Raw genomic sequence first — 23855 nt, forward strand, 5'->3', positions numbered from 1 at the left:
CTGGCCTTTTTTTTTTTTGAGACAGTCTTACTCTGTTGCCCAGGCTGGAGTGCAGTGGTGTGATCTCAGCTCACTGCAAACTCCGACTCCTGGGCTCAAGCCATACTCTCGCCCCAGCCTCCAGAGTAGCTGGGACTACAGGCATGTGTCACCACACCTGGCTAATTTTTCTATTTTTCTTAGAGAGGGGGTTTCACCACATTGGCCAGGCTGGTCTCAAACTCCTAATCTCAGGTGATCCGCCCACCTCTGCCTCCCAAAGTGCTGGGATTACAGGCGTGAGCCACTGCGCCCAGCCTTGTATCATTACCTTTGAAAAGAGTTGACCCTGATTATGGGTTCACAAGTCATCACTCAAATGCGATATTATACAGTGCCTTACTCTGAGTAGGTCCAGACAATGAGAGTCCAGTCTAGACAAGTCTACTCAGTTATATGGTTCCCTGAACACTGGCTGAGAGGGGCATATGCAGAACTGAACTTAAAAAATCAAGCATCCTAAAGGTTCTGCAGATAGAAAAAAAGAAAAAATAATAAAATTAAAAAATTAAAAATCAAGCAAAATCACATAAGCCATGGTCTTCCTGAGCTTCAATCACACATGCTCTAGTGTTCTCTGCAGAGGGCACAGTAGTGAGAAATGGAGGTCACATGCCTCTCTCAAAGGCAGGCACTGGTCTCTCGGCTCTGGCTAAAGCATGGTGGAGAAGGGCCAGGGGCATGTGTGCCTGGACAAGGTCACCAGGCCACAGGGGAGTCAGGAAGCCAGAGGTCAGCCCCCCTCCACTCAACAAGCTATGGGCCCCAACGCAGGGCTAGCCCCACCTGGAGGATGGGGTGCCTTTTTCTAATTTGCATCACTGTCCAGGCCAGCAAGGCCCTGCTGAAATGCAGGCCCAGAATTGACTGAGCCTTCAAAATTTATACTTACTTATAGTTTTAAATGCAATCTCTCATTTTTAAACTCAGGCTAAAAGAGGAGGAGAAGAAAGGAAACGGGCTGTGGGAATTCAGTTGACTCACTGGATATCACGCTTTAGAAAATCAAAGCTGTGCCCCTTAATAGTTAATTATGATGGCTCCATTATTTATCAGAACTCAAGAGCTTTTCATGTTAACTTTTTTAAAGGATGACTGCTTCTTAGTCTTTTTTTTTTTTTTTTTTTGACAGAGTCTTGTGCTGTCGCCCAAGCACGAGTACAGTGACATATTCTTGGATCACTGCAACCTCTGCCTCCTGGGTTCAAGTGATTCTCCTGCCTCAGCCTCCCGAGTAGCTGGGACTACAGGCATACGCCGCCATGCCCAGCTAATTTTTGTATTTTTAGTAGAGACGGAGTTTCACCATGTTGACCAGGCTGGTCTTGAACTCCTGACCTCAGGTGATCCACCTGCCTTGGCCTCTCAAAGTGCTGGGATTACAAGTGTGAGCCACCATGCCTGGCCGCTTCTTAGTCTTTCACATATGCCAGGCACCCAGGACACAGGAGGAATGAGACAGTCTCTACCCTTGGCCATTCAGAGTCTGGTTGGGAGAAGTGGGAGGAAGGCAGGCATTTTCTTCTGGGGAGAGCCAAGGCAGGCCTCCCAAAAGAGGCAGTGATTGTGGTTCTAACTTTCCTGCTGACCTTGGACCCACCTTTGACTTCTTAGCTCCTCTACCCAGATTCAGGGAACAATGATGATGATAATGATGATGATAAAGATTATTATGACATCAACTACACTTTTTTGGAGACTTTGCCAGGCAATGAGCTAAGGTTTGAATGACAGTCTATTAAAGCTTGGAGAAAACTTAGAGATGATGTTAGTTCCGCCTCGTCTCAACAGGGAGATGTCGTGGTTCAGAAGGATGCAGTGGCTGGACCAGGGTCACCCAGAGACAGGACCAGTGGCAGAGCAAGGGACAGAATTCATTTCTGAAACTGCAATTCAGTGTGCCTCCCATGAAACCACCTGTTTTTTTAGCTTTGAGCAGGGGAAGTATCATCATCTGTTTCCCTCTGTTTATAACTCTTTAATGAAGACAGATTTAAAAAGTCACATTATGATGCTTGAAGCTCTGACCTCTCATCACAATGAGAAACAAAAGACATGCCATAAAGATGATATTTCCCACAGGAACGATATTAGAATTATGTGATGCAATCTCAACCAAGGACGTGGTATCAAACCAGACACAGCTAATAATGTATCATAATAGCAAGGATACAGTAGCAAGCATGGGCCTCAATAAACATTTAAAGTGGAAAACTTCTTCTCTAACTCATATCAAGTACACTGAACATGATTTTTTTTTTTTGAGACAGGTTCTTGGTATGTTTCCCAGGCTGGAGTGTAATGGCATGATCACATCTTAAGTGACCTCCGCCTTCTGGGCTCAAGCCATCCTCCTACCTCAGCCTCCTGAGTAGCTGGGACCACAGGCACACACCATCACGCCTGGCTGACTTTTATATTTTTGGTAGAGATGGGATTTTGCCATAGTGCCCAGGCTGGTCTTGAACTCCTGGGCTCAAGTAATCCACTTGCCTCAGCCTCTCAAAGTGCTGGGATTACAGGTGTGTGCCCCTGTTCCCAGGCTGAACATAATTATACATGGATTAATGTATAATATGGAATGAACTCAAAGCTATATTCTAGCCATAAAAATACAATAGTGAACATTAAACATTTAATAAGTGATATTTTGATTTGCCCTCTTAGAATTTAGAAGAGCTTTAGGGTCTTGATCTATAAAAGTCACTTAGGGAGGCATGGGCTAAGTTTCTTTCCCTATTCTACACCCTCTGGTAAGCCAGGGTGTCAAAATCCACCCATTGACCTTTTTCTATACCCAAAGTACTACAGTAGGTTTTATTAACATTCCACTTGAAAAGCTCATTAAAAGTAATAACTTATCCACCATCTCCCTCTCTCCTGAGTTTATAAAAGCTACCAAGTGTAGCAGCTTAGAATCACGCTAAATAAAAGGCACCTGTAAATAAGTGTTGTTAAATTTCTTTATCTACAACCTCTATTAATCCAAACCCACTACTCAATCTTTTGTCAGCAAAGCTAATGTTTCTCTTCCTGAAAGTGTGGATGGTACCAACTGCCTTACAGAGTTGTTATGAAGCTCTAATGACATAATGCACTTAATTAATACGATGCCAGGCCCACCCCAGGGCTTAATGCTGACATCGTGCCAGGAACAGTTCCAGTTTCTGGGGATGCAGCAGTGAACGAATAAATACCCACTTTCATGGAGAAATCATTCCAGTAGGGAGAGAGTAAACAAATATACACAACGCACACACATACTTACATTGGCAGATGGTAGAAATGCTATGGAGGAAAAAGAACAAGGACATTGGGATTTGGGGTTTAGCCTGAGTGAGATGGAAAGTCTGGGAAGGGTTGGAGCAGGGCAGGGCTGTGACCCACCACCCTGCCTGCTGCCTGAGAATAGACTGTGAGATGTTCTCAGGGAACTCACTGAAAGAAGTTTCTGAGCTTTCTTCCCAGAATTGTGGAACCAAGCCTGGAAAAGATCAGGTCTCCGAAGATGGCGGCACGGTGAGTGGGAACACCTGGGGCAGCTGGTGACCGGGGTGTGTATGTTGGGGACAGCACCGGCTGACCATTCCACGACTTGGCAGAAGCTTCATCACACGAGGCAGGAGAAGGGAACTGAGGCCAAGCTCGAAATTTACTTTACTAGAGGCTGGGGGTAGGAGTAGGTAGGGCCAACTACGTAATTTTCAGGGTCTACCTAGTGCAAAATGAAAATGCTGTTCAAAAATTAAAAATTTGGGGTAATGGGCACAAAAAAATAGAATGAAGAAGACCTAGTATTTGCTAGCACAACAGGATGACTATAGTAAAAAAAAATTAATTGTACATTTAAAAATAACTAAAAGAGTATAATTGGAGTGTTTGTAATGTAAAGGATAAATGCTCGAGGAAATAGATACCTTACTTACCCTGATGGGATTATTACACACTGCATGCCTGCATGAAAATATCTCATGTAACCCATCAATATTATATATATACCTACTATGTACCAATGAAAATTTCATTTTTTAAATAAAAAATAAAAATAAAATGAAGAATTTCAAGATGGTAACAGCGATCATTACAGAAGCACGGGTTCTCTGAGCCCGGGGCCCAACGCAAATGCGCAGGCCACACGCCCACCCAGCTGGAGCCAATGGCAGCCAGGTTGCTTGTTGGCTCAGGTGCAAGAAGGCTATGCTAGAGTGAGATTTAAGGATCATGTGTGACTTTAAGTTATCAGGCATATCCTTTCTAGGCTCATGATGACAGTGTGTCAGCTGAAAATTCAGAGAGGGATTGTTAAAATGGAGATAGAATTCATTTTCTCTCTCTAAACTCCTCTACTTTTTACATTTTATTGTTATCATGGTAAAATATATACAACATAACTTGTCATTTTAACTGTTCACAAAATTCAGAGTCATTATATACATTCACAATGTTGGATAATCATCACCACTATTTAGAGCTAAAACTTTTTTATCATACCCCCCAACAAAAACTGGTACCCATCAAACACTAACAACTTCTCCTTCACTCCCCGCAGCCCCCGGGAACCTCTGTTCTACTTTCTGTCTCTATGAATTTGCCTATTTTAGGTATGGAGGTAGAATTATTAACTATCACAAAATTTTTTTAGTGACTCCAAGCCAACATGGCCTATGATCTGTGGTGCTGTCAGAGCTCCTGGTGACCCTCACCTGCATGTAGAGCAAATCTACGGCCGCCCTGCAGTCCATCAGCATGGAGTCGAGGGATGGATCCATATACCTGCAAAATTCAGGAGCGTGAAATTCATGCCTGTGACATGGCCCATGGGCACACCTGGCAAGTGCTTTGGAAAGTGGTGGCCCTCTACCCTATGAACCAGGGCCCCCTTTTCTAACGAAGCCGCATCTCCACTTGCCCAGCTTTCACTCTGCCCCTCCACCTCTTTGGTTTCCTAATTTATTTACACTGTAAGCTCTTGCCTGGAGGGCTCTGACAGTAAAGAGGCACAAAAATAAAGCTTTAGGGGAATGGTCTGCATCCCTGTTCACACTCAGCCTCACTCTTGGCCACCAAGCCCTGGGTTCCCTTTCTCCACTGCACAATACCTGGCATAGTCATCTGTCCCATACAGACCCACCACCATATTCACCACCCTGCAGCAGGGCCACCCTCATCTGTTGCCCGAGCTACCCTGGGAGCCTCCTTCCCGGGCTTTCTGTCTCAGCTACATGCCCTTAATCTCATGCTCCACATTCTAACCAGAGTGGTCTTTCCTGTGAAACTTTTCAGACTCTCATGGTTCCTGGAGTTGGGTATTTATTCTACTCACTTTCAAGGCCCTTCCCGGGACCACCCCCGCTTTCATTTCCAGTTCCATCTCTCACCAACCCCACCACCAGCGCTATATTCCAACCATGTTTTCTCTCCTCTCCCCCTGCCTGGAAGACCAAGGTCCTCGCCAGTCTCCTCCCCTGATTGATTGGCCTTTCTTTGCAAGCCTCATGCAATGCCCCCTCCTCTGGTCCCTACTCCCTAAGGCTGTATTAGCCGCCCGTCCACTGTGCTTCCTCTGCACCCTGAGTTTATTCCAATTGCCGCCCTGATTAAGTTTTCTTGACATCATCTGTGAAGAACCCCAAGGCCAGGGGCCTATCCAGAGATGCCCCTCTGCATCTTGATAGAGTAATTTGCAAATAGAAGGGGCTCCGTGTCTGCCTGTCAGATCCAGAATCACGAGGAACTGAAATTAATGACTGTAGAAGCACAGTAGCATGTTAAGAAGGGACTGAAACTGTCAGGAAAGGGTACCGAAGGCTGATCTCTACCAACCAGAAGGCAGAGGTAAGCAGAGTTGCTATGCTCAGAAGAATAGGGTGAGTAGACCAATGGGGTTGGCTTAGACCAGGAAAGGGATAAATATGGTGCTTGAAGGTCAATTTCATTCTGGGGTGGGGAGAAGTAACTGAAGCATCCCTACTTACATTCCAGGTAACTATGCAACCACACATCCCAGAGGCCCCTGTGTGCAGAGAATAGACCCATCCCAGACTGGGGCTCCCACAGGCCAGCACAAGCACCCTCTGGCCTGGAGGAAGCCATATCATCATCATTGGAGAGATACACCCAGGCATCTCTCCTTAAGGACAGAAAAGTCCTTAAGATGCCACTTAGGCCTCACTGAGGCTTCACCTGCTGGGAATCACTCAGCTTTTGGAGCTAGCCTTCCGGCTCCCACCCGGCAAGACTTCCCTCTGGAAAGAGGGCAAGGCACCTGCAGGAGCCTATGCCAGAGTCTCCCCTCCAGAGACCTGATCCTCAGCTCTAACAACAGAAGTGGAACCTCCTTTCTTCCCAGTTCCCATCAACAGAGGCAATCTGCCTGGATCTGAGATGCTGGCTTATAATTTGGGGTAGATGTTTTTTCTTGCACATATCATCTAGAGTTTACCTATTTAAAAAAGACATAGGCAATGCCTAATTTCTAATTCAAGCTTTAAGGTAAGAAACAGAATCGTCATCTCTCCTTTGATATCAGGTTTTCAGAAGAGCACATGAGTGAAAATCTAAGCCCCAAAGATTTTTTTTCTTCCTATAATCACCATCATGATGAATATAACAGTCACAAACACGACCAAAACTTACTGAGCATATGGGACTATTTTACACAACCCTCACAATAATCCAATAAACTATTTTTATTATTCCAATTTTACAGATAAACTGAGGCTTAGAGAGCTTGAACAACTTGGCTAGGTTTATGCAGCTAAGACCTGAGCAAGCCGCAACTTAGATTCACATACTGTAATTCCAGAAACAACTGTGCTCAGCCACTCACTACAGTAAGCAGCTTCCAGAACAGCTGTTCTCTAAATCGTTGGATGGAACCGAGTCCTTCTCCCCTTCTCAGGGTTTCACACCTCAAGATCTGGACCATTCCTCAGGATACTTCTGAACAGCAGTATATGAACTGCCTTGCTGGGAATACCCTTCCACAATTCAAAGCCACAAACTGGAGCTCTAGAGCAAGGCATCACAAGGTCAAGGGAATGCTTAGATTTCAAAATACCTTTCTTTAAAACCTCGGTACTCAGATAACAGAATAAATGGGCTGTGAGAGAGTGAGCCTAAGGAGCAATCCCCTGCAGCCGCGGTAATAAACGCTGGGAGCTGCAGGTTATAGGACTGGGGGTGCATAAGGTCCTGCTGCTCGGCGCTATTTTCTATAATATTTTGTTCTCCACAGGCCCCTGTGTTACTGGAGGAAATGACAGTATTTTCTGCAGAGGGATACTTGTGTCCTATCTATCTAGGAATATGGATGGCCCTGTACACATCCTTTAGGCATGTGTAAGCCTAGTACTTAGAGTTCAAATTCACTGCAAACTGGCTGAATCCACCCTTCACCTTCAGGGAATACCACACTTCGACGAATAAATCAGATCTGGTTGTAATCATCAACAAAGTCCCTCCATTAATACAGTCAGTGATGCATTGCAAAGCAAACCCAAGGCCAGCCATTTCCCACCATTACCTGCTTTAGTCCATGTCCCTTGGCCCTGACCCTGGTTTTCAAGTCTTACTTTCTTCTTCGCCTATCAGTAGAGATGCAGAAAGATGGCTACCCTCCTCATTTTCATACCCCACCCGGCCCTGAGTATTTACCTGAGACTACTGAAAGTCATCCTCAACATCCTATTTTTTAGGACAAATATTCAGAAGCTAGTTTATTTCACCCTTTCTCATTTTCATTGCTTTTCTTTTCTTTTTGAGACAAGGTCTTGCACTGTTACCCAGGTTGCAGTGCAGTGGTGTAATCTTGGCTCACTGCAGCCTCAGTCTTCTGGGCTTAAGTGAGTCTCCTGCCTCAGCCTCCTGAATAGCTGGACCACAGATGCACAACACCACATCTGGCTAATTTTTTTGATTTCTAGTGGAGATGAGGTCTTGCTATGTTGCCTAGGCTGATCTTGAACTCCTGGGCTCCAGCAATCCTCTTACCTTGGTCTCCCAAAGTACTGGGATTATAGGCATAAGCCACAGCACCTGGCCTTTATTGCTTTTCTTACAACCTTCTCTAAGTTCTTGGTCTCCAGCTGTCAGGCTGTGAGCAGGATGTGACGGGACTCTGATAAGTCCTGATGGGCAATGGCGAAATGTCCTCAAACGCCTCTGTCACTTTCAGAACCTACTTACCACTTTCGGAGTCCAACCTTACAGTTTTCCACCTCAGAACTTCCAAGACTAACATAAGGGAGTTCAAAGTCGGCCAGTTTTTTCACAACTAGAGAAAGGGGAAAGCCGGTCTTACTGGTTGAGACAGCACAGACAGCTTATACATAGCAGCTTTCAAACGAGAAAATAAAACCTTATTATTGGAAATAATAAAATCACAGTAAGAATATCTTCTGTATTTACATGTAATTTTAACTTTCTGAAGTTCATTCAAAAAATAAATATCATTTGATCCTCAAAAATATCAGCCCCTTGAGTGGGGGATGTTTTACACTGTGATATAGATGAAAAAACAGATCCGGAGACATCCAGTGCCTTTGCAGCACACCACAGGGCCTAGCAGACAACCCCCTACACAAGCCCCTTAACTTCCAACTCAAAACCACCTCCCCTGGCTTCTTGAGGACATTTATAAACTACTTTAATATAACTGATAGCATTTCGCACAAAAAACCCTTGTAATATCTAGAAACATACTGTAGAGAAAACAAAAGATATGAGAATCAGACTGCCTTCTTACACTATCTCATTACACTTGAAAAAAAGAATCTAATAACTCATTAATATCATCCACAAATATTCCTTAACGAGGAGAAATGATGCCGTGGTGGGGCGTCCTGACCCCTGGAGTCTAGCACTCCATTCACAGGAAACGGTGCAGGCGGGTGGTCAGTGGTCAGGCCCAGGCCAGCGGTAAGGGGGAGAGGGGTCAGGATTAGGGCTGGGGGTACAAAAGTGCAATTACTGGACCACCCAAGGTATGAGTGGTTTGCCCCCACTCTCCCCTAACAAGGACGCAACCTCCCATTCCCCAAACTCTTAACCCAGTGACTGAGAACAGTGGTAGGCATCACAGCCCAGTGGGTGGCCAGCCCCTCAGCTGTGACTCCTGCATCGAGCCCCCTGCTCACACCTGTCCACCCCATCTCCTAGCTGATTCATCTGTTCCTTCCTTCTTACCAGAGAGCTTGCCCTCCTTGCCAAACCGAATGAGAAAGAGGCTGAAGTAGCCCAAGAGCTCCCGACACAGTCCAATTTTGTGTGACACCACCTTTAACCAGAAACAAGCAGAAGGGGAAAAAGTTAGGTGTGCCCACCATGCATCCTAACTGTGACATGCAGACACGGAAATGGCTGGTACACATCAATAAAAAGTGCTGTCATGGGTTAGTGAACACTCAAAGAAAGCTTTTCGGAATCCAAAAATGGTATCCATTTTAGAAAATTTTAAAACACAAACAATTAGAATAAAGAAAATAAAAATCAGTCCCACCACAAGGGACAGAGGCTGGCCCCAGTTGAGGTTGGTCATCCCATCTCAGATGTGGACACACTCCCGGATCGTCTTGGTCTTTATTTTCCCCTGGAGGGCAGCAGCCATGCTCCATGAACATCTGTCCTTCTGTGATGTCTGTCCCTGGAGCCTGCACACTAGTTTACCTTCCTATGGGCTGCATTACCAGCTATTTGGACAAGGATCACTCCCCGCCGCTTGGCTGGCATACAAACGTGCATGCGCTACTGCCCACCTTTGACACTCCAGGCCTGCTTCGCCTTGATGTTTCCTGCGATGGTCAACTGTAATTTACTAGGATGTTTGCCAAATGAAAACCTCAGATCCCAGGCACAGGTTGCCTTCCTTCACATTCCTCTTTGACTTTTATACCAAACAGCTTTCATTTCAACACCAGTGGCTTCATTTTTACCATCAGCCTATTAGGGCGTCACCTCACAGCATTGGACATCTACTCACACTCCCTTAGCAGAAACTTCTTCTAATGACCACAGGCTACCTCCCTGCCATCTGCCCAGCCCCGCCCCGCCCCGCTTTAACGCTGGGCTTTCGAGTAATTTCTTTATACTCCTGGTCTTAACTCACTAAATCACCTCTGTACTACACAAGGAGTCACCTCCAAGCACTGCCCTCGAGAGTTGCTTTACCCACGGCTCCCAGTTCTCTAGGTGGCAGTCGTATAAATACCAGCCTCACAGGGGGCCTTCTCTTGTCAGAGATACATAAATTACCCCCAGGAAGCAGTCTCATTAGGTGGCTGGTATGAGTGGGTGTTCTCAGCATAGCTCTAAAAATAAAGAGCAGCTCAGGAATAGTTTCACCACTTTCAAAGCAATTCCCTTTCCCCTTATTTCTGTCTCTCTCTTTCCCCCATGTTTTGGGTTGCAAAACGCCCAAAAGCCAAACACAGTGGGTGAGTGTGTGGTAGGTAACAGCATAGTAAAGACATCTTTCCCAAAGTAAACCTGACCCAGGTCCACTCAAGTTAGATTTCCTTCTTTTCTGTCTAATTTAGGGAAAACAACAAGCTTACATGCCAAGGCAGACAGAGGAAAGGCATGTGGACAAAAGGAGAATGAAGAAACCTTTCGCGTTCATAAAGACATAAACACCTTCATTTGAGAGGAGTGAGCATCAGCAAAAAAATACATAATAATATTTTTCCTCTTAGCAAATGTTAATGATGATTCAAAACACGAACACCATCACTGGCACCACAGTAGTCCTAGATTTTAGCTTGCTGCTGGCCCTTAAAGAGCCCACTGAGGCCCGGCATGGTGGCTCATGCCTGTAATCCCAGCACTTGGGAAGGCCGAGGCGGGGGGATCACCTAAGATCAGGAGTTCAAAACCAGCCTGACCAACATAGTGAAACCCCATCTCTACTAAAAAAAAAAAAAAAAATACAAAAATTAGCTGGGCATGGTGGCACGTGCTTGTAATCCCAGCTACTCGGGAGCTGAGGAAGGAGAATCGCTTGAACCTGGGTGGCGGAGGTTGCAGTGAGCCAAGATCGCGCCATTGCATTCCAGCCTAGGCAACAAGAGTGAAACTCCACTTCAAAACAAACAAAAAAAAGAGACCATTGAAAAGTAAAAGGCAGGCTGTGGGTGAGGCAAACCTGGGGAAGCAAAGTGAGAATGGCAGAAGTGTGCTGGAGAAGATGCAGGTGATTTTTGATTATAAAACTTAAATTATGGTTTTATGCAAGCTAGAGAATTTCCCAGCTCCTGGAAGGAAATTCACACCTGTGGCTGGCCAAGTGACCACTTCACCTGTTATGGAAACTACCACTTCTAGGGTAGAACCTCCAGTTCAACTCACCTGATCTGATGATGTCAATGTCTTATGTCTGAATTTCTCACAAGCCAACATGATTGGAAGAGAGGAAGCACATTTTTCTGACTGCAAATGTACTTCATCAAATGCATGCTATTAGTTTCAAGGGAAATGGACAAAATAGATGGTACCACAGAACCCTAGAGATACTGTCCTACGCAGTATGTATTCAGCACTCCCTCCAATATCAATATCAATACCAATACCAATAATGATCAATAAACACAATTGCCATTGTCTCGGGAATGTGAACTATTTCTATAATTATTTACTTAAACATTGTCTGTAAAGTAACTTACCCAAATTCACACAGCCCTTACACAGCAGCACTGTACAGCTGTGTGTGGCTTAATGACAGGAATACATTCTGAGAAATGCATCGTTAGGCGATTTTGTTGTTGTGTGAACATTGCGAAGTGAACTTACACAAATCTAAATGGTATTGCCTACTATACACCTAGGCTGGATCGTATGGCCCACTGTTCCTGGGCTACAAGCCTGTTAGCCCGGGTTTATAGTAGTATAGTAGGCATGTTACTGTACTAAATACTACAGGCAATTGTAACATGCTGGTAAGTATTGGTGTATCTAAACATATCTATTGTTGTTATTACTATAATTTTTTTTTGGAGACGGAGTCTTGCTCTGTCGCCCAGGCTGGAGTGCAGTGGCGTGATCTTGGCTCACTGCAAGCTCCACCTCCTGGGTTCACGCCATTCTCCTGCCTCAGCCTCCTGAGTAGCTGGGACTACAGGCGCCCGCCACCACGCCCGGCTAATTTTTTTTGTATTTTTTAGTAGAGATGGCGTTTCACTGTGTTAGCCAGAATGGTCTCGATCTCCTGACCTTGTGATCCGCCCACCTTGGCCTCCCAAAGTGCTGGGATTACAGGCGTGAGCCACCATGCCCGGCCAAAACATATCTAGACATAGAGAAAGTACAGTAAAATATTGTATCATAAACTGATGGGACCACCATTGTATATGCAGCCCAGTGTTGACCGAAACGTCATTATTATGTGGCACATGACTGTAATTTGAATCCAGGACTCATCCTAAACCCAGAAGATAGGAGACCCCAAACTACCACCACCACCACTGCCTTCAGCTGCAGGCATGTCTAGTTTGGTCAGCAAGCCCAGTGTGTAAAAAAAGAAGTCAATGATGATGTCTTTGGGCAAGGCAGGTGCTCTCTCCTGTTCTGAACAATTCCATCCATTTCCAAATTATCTCTGATCCTGCAGCTGTACCCCAGAGCTACCTGCCTGGCCCCAGACACATGCAGTCTGTGGCTCCCACTCTATCACTGCCTTCCTACTCCTCCTTCATTTATGAGTCTATCTCCCACTTCTAGATCCTGAGCAATTGAGGTTTTTGTGTTTGAGGTACAAACTCCCTCAAGCATCAGGGGCCTTTGATACTTTTTAGAAAGACTATGCTGGAAATCAATACAGAAGATTAGCAAGACTGGAAGCAGGGAGACTAGTTTAGGGGCAGCTGTAGAGATCTAGCTGGGAAACAATGAGGGCTGGAACTAAGGTCAAGATGTAGGATCGAGAGGAGGAAACGGAGAGACGATGAATATGAGAGAGGCTGGAGGTACAGGAATAGGTTAAGTCAAGGCAGGCCTGAAGAGCTAGCAGCCAAAATGGGAGTGCTTCCATTTCTCAGCTCAGAAAGGGTCAGACACCATAACCCAAGCACAAGAACTTTCTGTCCTTTGAACGGTCCTAGAAACTTTCTGACTCTTCTTCACGTTTATAACTTTGTATTTTCTCTTGTATGTTTCTCTGGAGGATTAGAGCTAAAACCTTCCGGAGGAAAAGGGCCTGGGAGCTTGCCCCCAGGGAGCAGGATGTGGGTGTGAGAAGACAGCGTCCCCTCTGCAGCCCGGCTCAGCAGATGGAAAAGGGGTCTGGGAGGCAGAGCTGCTGAAGAAGGACGAAGCCTTCTGGGTCTTGTCCTATTAGTCCTCAGACAGTGGACTACAACTCACGTCTGGGCCCTCTGCACCCAGAATTAGCCCTGATGGAGCACTGGTTTCAAGAATTTTCCCTGTGGGAGAATAGGAACCTTCAAGAACTCCCCTGTCACCCACACACCTAGGTATGACCTGTTTTAGACTCCGCCAAGCCCCACTTTCCTTCCTGCTCCCAACAATGGGGCATCCAATAATAAAGCATTTTATATATTTCCAGGCCACATCCCTGGCTAAGTTCCAAGGAAGTGACAGCAGCCTTCCAAGAGATCTCTGGAAAATTGATGCCCCCAGGGAGGGTGAAATCAAAGAGGCCCTGGAGGACTGGCTGTATCTCAGGTTCCTTGGTTGTTCTCCCAGGAAATGCCAGTACCTCTGCAGATAATCATCCACAGAGTAAAACAACAGGCCAGAAGCTCCTGGAAGGTAACCGTATCCCACTCTCTGCTTTCCAAACAGAACCATCCCCAGATTCAGTTCTGGAGCTGGAGTTTAAACAAAGCTTACCTCTAGGACTCTTTCAGTAGTGTCTGATGTTATAATTTCAATTTTAATACTCTGTTCATTGGGCAGAAATATGTCCAGATAAGCTTTCTTGGTGGCGATGTTAAATGTATTCTATAAGCAAAAGAAAAGCAAAATACATTTCCATGCCTTTTTTTTTTTTTTTTTTTGGAGGTGGAGTCTCACTCCATTGCCCAGGCTGGAGTGCAGTGGCGTGATCTTGGCTCACTGCAACCTCTGCCTCCCGGGTTCAAGTAATTCTCCTTCCTCAGCCTCCCGAGTAGCTGGGATTACAGGCACCCACCACCACGTCCAGCTAATTTTTTGTATTTTTAGTAGAGACGGGGTTTTACTGTGTTGGCCAGGCTTGTCTCAAACTCCTGACCTCAGGTGATCCACCCTCCTTGGCCTCCCAAAGTGTTGGGATTACAGGCCTGAGCCACCATGCTCGGCCTCCACACCATTTTTTAAAGCTGCACCATTGCAGCAAGCGAACAATCCACAGCTTCCTTTTTTGGTACTCTTCTAGCATATGGTACCCAAAGTTCCCAAGAGACAAGTGCAGAGATTGGAAGGGTTGTTTTGTGGGGTATATTGGAGGCAAGGCAAAGCAGTAACATGAAGCTTAAAGAATTTCCAAGTAAACAACTGAGTATCTATATTGGAGAAAACAGCTTTTGATAAAGTCCGCATCCTTGACAGTCTCATAATTAACTTGCCCACTTTTCAGTATTTCCAAGCATCCCTAAAGCCCATATCCCTGATTTTTTCTGACACTAATTGTGGGTGGGGGCAGGGGGAAGGTGTTTCCATGTAGCAACCAATTCTCCAATTCTTGAACATAACAATGGCTGTCCAACAATTCAATTCAATTATGACATGCTTTACCTGGAGTTAGCATCAGATCCCACAAGTTTAAGGGCTCAGCTCCACAAGACTACCCCCTTCACATGCCAGCAGCAAATATGGGGCCCAGGTAACCCACATTTCTGCCCAGCTGACTACAAATTCTGGTTTCCATGACCCCCTCTCAGGTTTGATAGTTTGCTAGAACAACTCACAAAGTGAAGGAAAATGGTGTACTTACTATTACTGGCTTATTATAAAGGCTACAACTCAGAAACAGCCAAACGGAGGAGATGCACAGAGCAAGGTGTGGGTGGGGTTTCCATGCTCTGTTTGGGTGCCCTGCCCTCCCAGCACCGCCACGTGCTCGCCAACCTGGAAGCTCTTCAAACCCCATTGCTTAGGGGGGTTGTTTATGGAGGTGCCGTTACGGAAGTTCCTCAAACCCCATTGCTTAGAGGTTTCTTATGGAGGTCCATGACACAGGCATAATTGATGAAATCATTGGCCACTGGTGACGAAACTCAATCTCCAGCCACTCTCCCTTCCCCAGAGGCCGAGGGTTGTGGGGTGGGGGCTGAAAGTCCCAGTCCTCTAATCATGCCGTGGTCTTTCAGGTGACCAGTCCGCATCCTGATGCTACCTCGGAGTCCCTCAGCCAAGAATCATCTCATCAGCATAAAATCAGGCAATGCTGAAAGGTGCTTGTTATGGATAACAAAAGGCAGTCCTAACACTAAGGAAATTCCTAGGAGCTCTGTGCCAGGAACTGGGGACAAAGATTAAATTAGTTTTTTATTATACCACACTAAATATGCAGTAATTTATGATTTTGCTACAGCAAAAATCTGAGCTGCACAAACTGTGAGGCCAGTGAAGGGAAGTGAGTTGCCATCTAGTGAGTGAGTTTCCAGCTGAAGGAGCAGCTCCAGCTGGACACAACTCTGCAGGCTTAAGCATCCTGCGAGGGGAAGGATGTGTGCTAGAAGCAGGAACAAATCTGGGGACCTGTGACATTCTCGGAATGGAGCTGGAGACATTGTTAGGCCATCAGAGTTCAAGGAAGCACAGGTTGAGTTGTTACTCCAGCTGCTATAGGGAGAGGGAGGACCCCAGGAGGAGGCAGTGTCCAGAGAGGCCAGCGGCTGCCCACATGGGGCCTCGCAGGGCAGCGATCTGGGGGTGGATTTTTCCTTGGCATCTTCTGAAGGCGATGCTGTCAGTCCACAGACCTGCTTCATCTCTGGCTGATTGAGGTCACAGCCTTTCTCATCCCAGTTTCCCTGAGAGGATTAAACTCTAATGCCCCAAGGCATCCACAGTATACAATAAATTAACTTCTCTCCTAGGCATTCAGAATTGTGCTGGTCATGTAACATCCTCAGGAAAATGGAGAAAGGAGTCACATCATCTTCTGTGTTTGGAGACTGCTATATAAGCCAGAATGCTAGTCACACAGTGCAGGTGGGAGTGGCGGGGAAGTAACCTCCTTTTTTTTTTAGACTAATACACTTATGGCATACACCTGAATTTGTGGCGCGAAAATCTGATACCCACTGCACACATTCTGTATCATGTTTAAAATAATTTCAACTTTTATTTTAGATTCAAGGGGTACACTTGCAGTTTTATTGCATGGGTTTATTGTGTGATGCTGAGGTTTGGAGTGCAATTGATCCCATCACCTTCCAGGTGTCAGGATGTAAAAAGGGAAGATCCAAATGACCAATCAGGAGATCACTGGGGGACCACAAATTTGGGGCTCAGGTCAGCTGACCAGGTGAGACCCTGTCCCCACCACGGGCAACAGCTCCCCTTTCCTTAGTCCCCCTACCTTTCAGACACAACAGATGCTGCAGGCTTCACAGGGACCTGGGGAGCCCCAGCAACTCAATCACATTGCTCAGTGACCCCAAAAGGCTGATCACATTAGCAACAGGCTTATTTTTCATCACTTCATTATCAAAGGGCAAGTTTTGACTTTACATTTTAATCCCTCCCCACCACATGCTTACAATTACTAAATTTCTATGATTCTGAATCTAAGTTCTTTAGAAGAGAAAATCTGCTCTCTTCTACATTCAAAGGATTAGTCCAAAAAAAGCAATATATTTTTGTGTTATATCTACATATATAAGAACCTGTGTATACAGCACATCATTTATGGATAAAATATCTATATATTCATTATATACAAATATTGTATTAGATTGTGATCCTGATCATTGGGCTCATTGTTTCACATATAGCAGCTCACTTGATTCTCATAACAACTCCATGAGGCATATACACTTACTAATCCCATTATTTTTTCAGATGAAGTAAAGGTTCACAGAGGTTAAATAACTTGCCCAGGCTGAGCACAGTGGCTCATGCTTGTAATCCCAGCACTTTGGGAGGCTGAGGTGGGCGGATCACCTGAGATCTGTGGATCACCTGAGGTCAGGAGCTCGAGACCAGCTTGGCCAACATGGTGAAACCCTATCTCTACTAAAAGAAAAATAAAAAAGGAAAATACGTTTTTAAAAAAATTAGCCAGGCATGGTGGTGGATACCTGTAATCCCAGTTACTTGGGAGGCTGAGTCAGGAGAATTGCTTCACCCTGGGAGGTAGAGGTTGCAGTAAGCTGAGATTGCACCACTGCACTCCAGCCTGGGCGACAAAGCAAGACTCCATCTCAAAAAAACAAAAAACCAAAAAAAAAAAACTTATCCAAGGACACACTGCTAGTTGGTGGCAGAGGCAAAACTCAAGGCCAGCTCCATGTGACTGTAGGTTCTAAATAGGGTAAACATCTCTCCCAGCTGGCCCAGAAGCCTGGCACCCCAGTGTGATAACTACAGCACTGTTTTCACTCTCAAAAGCATCCCAGTTGGGATAAGCTGTATGGCTCTAAGCTACCATGTGTTAAGCTTCCTCTCTCCATGTAGAAGAGAGTTAATATTTGACTTACTGGCAACAGGTAAGAAATAACGGAGTGAAAGAAAGATTCAGAAAGGTCTTTTCAACACTCATATCGAGTCAAGTTCTGAGACCTCCATATTTCCCATCTTAAATGATCTCTTGAGTCCATCTCCATCTCACCAGCAGCATCTTAGACCCAGCTAACATCCCCTCTGCCCTGGACTCCCCACTTCAATGAGCTCCTTACAAGTCTCCTTGCTTCCATTCTCCTCCCCTACCAAGCGGTCCTCACACAGCAGCCCGAGATATATTTTTTAAATGCAAACCTAAAAATGTTCCTTTTTTGCTTAAAATCTTCCAACATCCTAACATTATCCATAGGTCACCTGACTCTTTGCCGTTGGTCAGGATGAGAGGAATTGGTGGCCCACTGCCTCTTACTTCCTTTCCTCCTCCTGTCTGGCACGTCCTGCAGGTGTCGACGCTCAGTGCAATTCTCACTCCCTCGGAAGGAGGAAGGAAGGGCAGGGTCCTTGCCTTCAGCTGGGGCTGCTAATCTTGAAGCAAATGGAGGGAAGCTCTGTGAGAATAAAGTCAATGTAGAGAAGAGCAGGGTTTGGGGTAGGGGTGAGAAGTGGGAGGCAGCCAACCTTCCATGACCTTTTAGTTAAATAAACAAATTTCTCTTTTGTGATTTTGGCCTTGACAATGAAAATAACCTGACTAATTGGAAGTAGCTGAGTTCTACCTTCTCCACTCTAAATGCTTATTTGTAGAATGTTGTTGGCTTTTTTTTACGCTTAATTAGTTTAAAGCCAGGTTAGATGGCTGCCTAGAAGACAAGTTCCTTCAGAGCAGGATTATGTGGTGAGTTTATCTTGAAGAGTGCCCTGTACAAATAGACATTTAATAATCCTGGTTCCATATTTCTCAAAATAATCCAAGTGAGAAGAGAAAAAGAACTAGCATAGTAGCGTCCGCAATGGGGCATTTTCCAGGCGCGGTGGCTCACGCCTGGAATCCCAGCACTTTGGGAGGCTGAGGTAGGTGGGTCATTTGAGGTCAGGAGTTCGAGACCAGCCTGGCCAACATGGTGAAAGACTGTCTCTACTAAAATACAGAAATCAGCTGGGCGTGGTGGCACACGCCTCTAATCTCAGCTACTTGGGAGGCTGAGGCAGGAGAATCACTTGAACCCAGGAGGCAGAGGTTGCAGTGAGCTGAGATTGCACCACTGCACTCCAGCCTGGGTGAAAGAGCGAGACTCCGTCTCAAAAAATAAATAAATAAATAAATAAATAAATAAATAAAAATAAATTAAATGGGGGCATTTAAAAATGGAGTGTTGATATATGAACTTCCCTCTCTAGCCCACGACTGCATACTTATCCTACAGATATGTAAGAAGAGAATATTAAGGTTAAAGCCTCCGATGTCCTCTTTTGATGTCACAGTACTGGTTTTGGCTGAGGTAACCTCCTCTCAGTAGAGAACCTGCACATCAAGGGAGGCAAGAGGTTAAAGCGCCACCCAACTCGCTTCCATTGGCCAGGATGGACAAATCAGTTGGCAGCTGCACTCACCTTCCTTCCACCTTCTATCACACCCTGCTGGTTTGTATTACTCTGATCTCATATTGCTATAAAGAAATACCTGAGACTCGGTAATTTTTATAAAGAAAAGAGGTTTAATTGGCTCACAGTTCTGCAAGCTGTACAGAAGCATGATGCTGGCATCTACTCAGCTTCTGGGAAGGCCTCAGGAAGCTTACAATCGTGGTGGAATGTGAAGGGCAAGCAGGCATGCCTTACATGGCTGGAGCAGGAGTAAGGGTGGGTGGAGGTGCCACACCCTTTTAAACAACCAGATCTCGTGAGAACTCACCACCATGAGAACAGCAACAAGGGGATGGTGCTAAACCAGTCATGAGAAACCACCCATGATCCAGTCACCTCCCGCCAGGCTCCACCTCCAACATTGGGAACTACAATTCAACATGGGATCTGGGGGAGAACAGAAATCCAAACAGTTCCCCCACCCAGTGGAATTCTGACTCACATTCATCTTCAACCTCATCCGCTTTCCCTAAGACTCCAGCCACACTCTCCTCCTCCCTCCTTCCCATCAGCTAACCTCACTTCCTATTAGTCACAGAGAAAACAGCAAGATGGGAACTTACTCTACTTCCACTCACCATCCAGCCTTGGACCCTGCCTGTAGCCTTGCTCTATCTTTCTTTGTTCTACACTCAATTTAAAAGGTGCCCTTCCTCCACCTGATCCCAGACCTTGTGCAATTCTCCTTCCAGAAGGACTTGGAGCCACTGATTATCAGGGCCCCTCCTTCATACTCCCATCTTCCACTTCTCTTTCTCTACTGGCTCCTACTGACCAGCAGGCAAACTTATTCAAGTCTCTGTCATCCAAAACAACAGAAAGTCAGAGACTTTGGGTAGATCATCCCGATGGGAAAGAACCCGATGTGCTTGACTATGGGGAAAATTCTGTCTTCAGCACTGCTATAGGTACGGAAGGAGTTAGTCATATGTTTTGAGACAACTAAGCATATTTTTTTTCTTTTAAGTGATTCAGTTTTAACTCCAGTTGGTGGGGGTGGGGGGATGGGGGGAGGCAAGGGGAAGGTGTTGACGAAGGACTTAATTTTTTAACATTAAAGTTGGGGAGAAGGGAAGAATAGAAGAAGTGACACAAGAAAGCTGAAATCCTCACCCCCATCATAGTCAGTGGATAGGGTTTAAAAACTGAAGAATAATAGCTGGGTGCTATGGCATATACCTATAATCCCAGCTCCTGGGGAAGCTGAGGAGGAAGGATCACTTGAGCCCAGGAGATGGAGTCCTGGGCCACATAGTGAGATCCTGTATCTAGAAAAAATAAAACGAAGAATAAGAGGCAGTCGTATATGTATATAATTAACCTCGATATTTTTAAATATCTGAAGAGAAAGCTGTGAGATTTGAAAGTCATTGCCTCTGGAGGACAGGGGAGTGTTATAATCCTTTTTAGCACTATTTCACTCTTATTTTTAGGTTTTTAACTTTTATTCCACCCATGATATCTATTTCATTTTCTTAACTATAAGCACATTTTGCTTTGGTAAGTAAACAAACATTTTAGAGCAATATAATAAAGAGGAGAATTGATGCCATCAAAAGATCTTTGTGTGATGAGATCAAAGCAAGCACAAAACAGATCAAACAAGTTTAGAGCGGAACTCAAACAACAATTTGGCTCTATTTGTGATATTTGAATTTTACTGGAATGTTTTAATGTATTAATCACAAAATTAATGAAATGTAAAAGCAATACAAAAACCAATTGGGGGGAAAGTCAATCTGGTAGAATTGGCTTGTGTAAAAAAACAAAACATTAAATAAGCTGCTATCCTTTTTTCTTTTTTCTTTTTTTTTTAGTCAGGGTCTTGCTCTGTTGCCCAGGCTGGAGTACAGTGGGCTGATCACAGCTCTTGCTGTAGCCTCAAACCTCTGGGCTCAAGCAATCCTCCTGCGTCAGCCTCCAGAGTAGTGCAGGCTATAGACACGGGCCACCACCCCCATCTAAATATCTCTTATTATTATTTTTTTTGTAGAGACAGAGTCTCACTATGTTGCCCAGGCTGGTCTTCAACCCCTGGCCTCAAGTAATTCTCCCACCTCAGCCCCCCAAAGTTCTGAGATTACAGGTGTGAGCCACCATGCTTGGCCCAGCTGCCATACTGATATATGATGCAGCAGGAATGAAAAAACGCAATTCACACTAGAAAACTAACAAAAACACATTCATTTTAAAGAAACCTCAAAATCCTCCAATACCATGGGCTGCCTTAACACGTTTTAAAATATGTGCTTTGTTGCTATTCTGCTCTGAGGCAGAGGAACATTCTTAAGAATGTTTCCCATTTCACTTGTAGAGAAATGACAGTGGCCCATCATCATTGCATGTGATGGAGGTTTAGAGCCTGGTGAGTCCGCATATGGATTTTCTTGGATGGGCACCATGGCTATTAGACATTCCTCTGCCTCAGAGCAGAATAGCAACAAAGCACACTGATCCCCTTGAAAAATTAAAAGGTTTCTCCAGTTGTTAAATTCAACTCCATTCAACTCAAAAAGAGCACATATTTTGAAACGTGTTAAGGTTCTGGGAAATGACTGTTACCTCTGTCCTGCCCTCTCTTTAGAAGCAAACAGAAAACAATGAAAAGGAAAGCATCCTTGAAGAAACTTACAAATAGCCCTGAGCCTGAGGTTTTCAGAAGGGCTGCCAAGTGCAGTGAAAATTGAACCTGGTCAGGAAGGAGGGAATTAGAGGCCTCAAAGTGCTGCAGAAATCAAGCAATGCATAAGCTGCCTCAAAGCAGTTAATCACGTGGTGCTCAGCCTGTCTGAGAGCGCTACTCCGGGCCCCATTGGACACCACCTAGTGGCAGGGGATGCTGAAGAAATGTACAGACACTCCATCTTTGCAAAAGCAATCTCTCAGCATGGCTGGGGAAAGAAAAGGGACTGGTATTAAGATTTTGCTTTTTAAAACCTATGTCTTGGCCAGGTGTGGTAGCTCACACCTATAATCCCAGCACTTTGGGAGGCCGAGATGGGTAGATCACCTGAGGTCAGGAGTTCAAGACCAGCCTGACCAACATGGAGAAACCCCATCTCTACTAAAATACAAAAATTAGCTGGGCGTGGTGGCATGCGCCTGTAGTCTCAGCAACTCAGGTGGCTGAGACAGGAGAATTGCTTGAACCCAGGAGGTGGAGGTAGTGACTACCTCATATCTATTAACATTGTGCCAGATGATATGCTTTAAGGGTATCAGTTAATTTAATCCTCAAAGCAACCCCAAGAGACAGGAGCTCTTCTCCCCATTTTACAGATGGGGAAACTGAGGTACAAAAAGCCTAAGTAAATTGACTCAAGTCATGTAAATCAAAAGTAGGGTAGCCAAAATTTGAACTGAGGCCATCTCACTACTTAGCCTGAACTCTTAACCCCTAAACCAGGTCGGGGGCTGCTGATCTTGGTCAATCGAAATATTTAGAAGGCTAGATCATGATATGAGGAGCTGGGGTTTAAAGCTTTGCTGCTAGACAGTCTGCTCAGGCCTTAGGGTAGCGTGTTCATAAGAAAGTGCTCAGAAACGAGAAACAAGAACTGGAAATACAACAGATTCGATGAATTCAACTCAGGCCCCTTCCCCAACACTATGTGTCAACAAACAGCTAGCTCACAACAGCAGCACCTTTCAAAGTTGATTGATGACCTAAAGATAACTGGCAAGGGATCTGTGCAAAAATCCTGCAAGAAAGGAGGAAAGAAACGTGACCAATGAAAGGCAAAAAACATATACCAAAAGAATTACATCATTAAGCAGATGAAAATGATGGATGTGTTAATAAAAAGGTGTATCTGAATGAAGACCTCAAAGAATAGATAAAAGCCTCAAGAAATAAGATAACAAAAAGATATAAAAGTGAGCTGGCAAAGTTCATGGAAGAAATGGAAGAGGAAAATAAAGCCATAACAAAAGTGAAAATTGTGTTAGAAAAAGTAAAAAGAGGCACTGAAAAACACAGCTAGAGGTATAAGGCTTTTGTATGAAGTCACAAAGGCAAAATATTAAGGAACTAAAATCAGGTATAAAACCTTTCAAATTATCAGGAAAATAAGATATACAAAACCAGCTGGGTGCAGTGGCTCACATCTGTAATCCCAGCACTTTGGGAGGCCGAGGCGGGAAGATCACAAGGTCAGGCGTTGAAGACCAGCCTGACCAACATGGTAAAATCCTGTCTCTACTAAAAATACAAAAATTAGCCAGGTATGGTGGCACATGCCTTTAATCCCAGCTCCTTGGGAGGCTGAGGCAATAGAATCACTTGAACCCGGGAGGTGGAAGTTGTAGTGAGCCGAGATCATGCCATTGCACCGTAGCCTGGGCAACAAGAGCGAAACTCCATCTCAAAAACAAACAAACAAAAAGATATACAAAACAAAGCTCAAAAACATTGAATGATCCCATGAATGATGGAAAGCAAAACCCATAAGGCACCCCAAAAAGATGACTGAACTAAAGTCAACTTACCATTATATGTGCAGATATAGAATGATCTGCAAGACATAGGTTTTAAAAAGCAAGGTCAATTAAAAAAAAATTTTTTTCGAGACAGAGTCTTGCTCTGTTGCCTAGGCTGGATTGCAGTGGCA

General features: G+C 44.9%; 1 protein-coding gene across 2 annotated transcripts in view; it reads right to left on the bottom strand.

Moving 5' to 3' along the window:
- SNX31 (sorting nexin 31) overlaps positions 1 to 23855 on the bottom strand; it is an 82603-nt gene that overhangs the window by 31800 nt on the left and 26948 nt on the right. Inside the window, exons 1-5 of one of the 2 annotated variants that reach the window (XM_032758479.2) lie at positions 14598 to 14672; positions 13882 to 13992; positions 9226 to 9316; positions 8227 to 8314; positions 4743 to 4812 (exon numbers count right to left, since the gene is read on the bottom strand). In XM_032758479.2, the coding sequence (XP_032614370.1) occupies positions 4743 to 4812; positions 8227 to 8314; positions 9226 to 9316; positions 13882 to 13992; positions 14598 to 14621 (384 nt within the window). In that variant the 5' untranslated portion in view covers positions 14622 to 14672. Of the gene's footprint in view, positions 1 to 4742; positions 4813 to 8226; positions 8315 to 9225; positions 9317 to 13881; positions 13993 to 14597; positions 14673 to 23855 lie in introns of those variants that run through there. The other variant, XM_032758478.1, reaches the window with a different exon arrangement.

This window comes from Hylobates moloch, unplaced genomic scaffold (genome assembly GCF_009828535.3).
Source record: "Hylobates moloch isolate HMO894 unplaced genomic scaffold, HMol_V3 SCAFFOLD_9, whole genome shotgun sequence".
NCBI classification, from domain to species: domain Eukaryota; kingdom Metazoa; phylum Chordata; class Mammalia; order Primates; family Hylobatidae; genus Hylobates; species Hylobates moloch.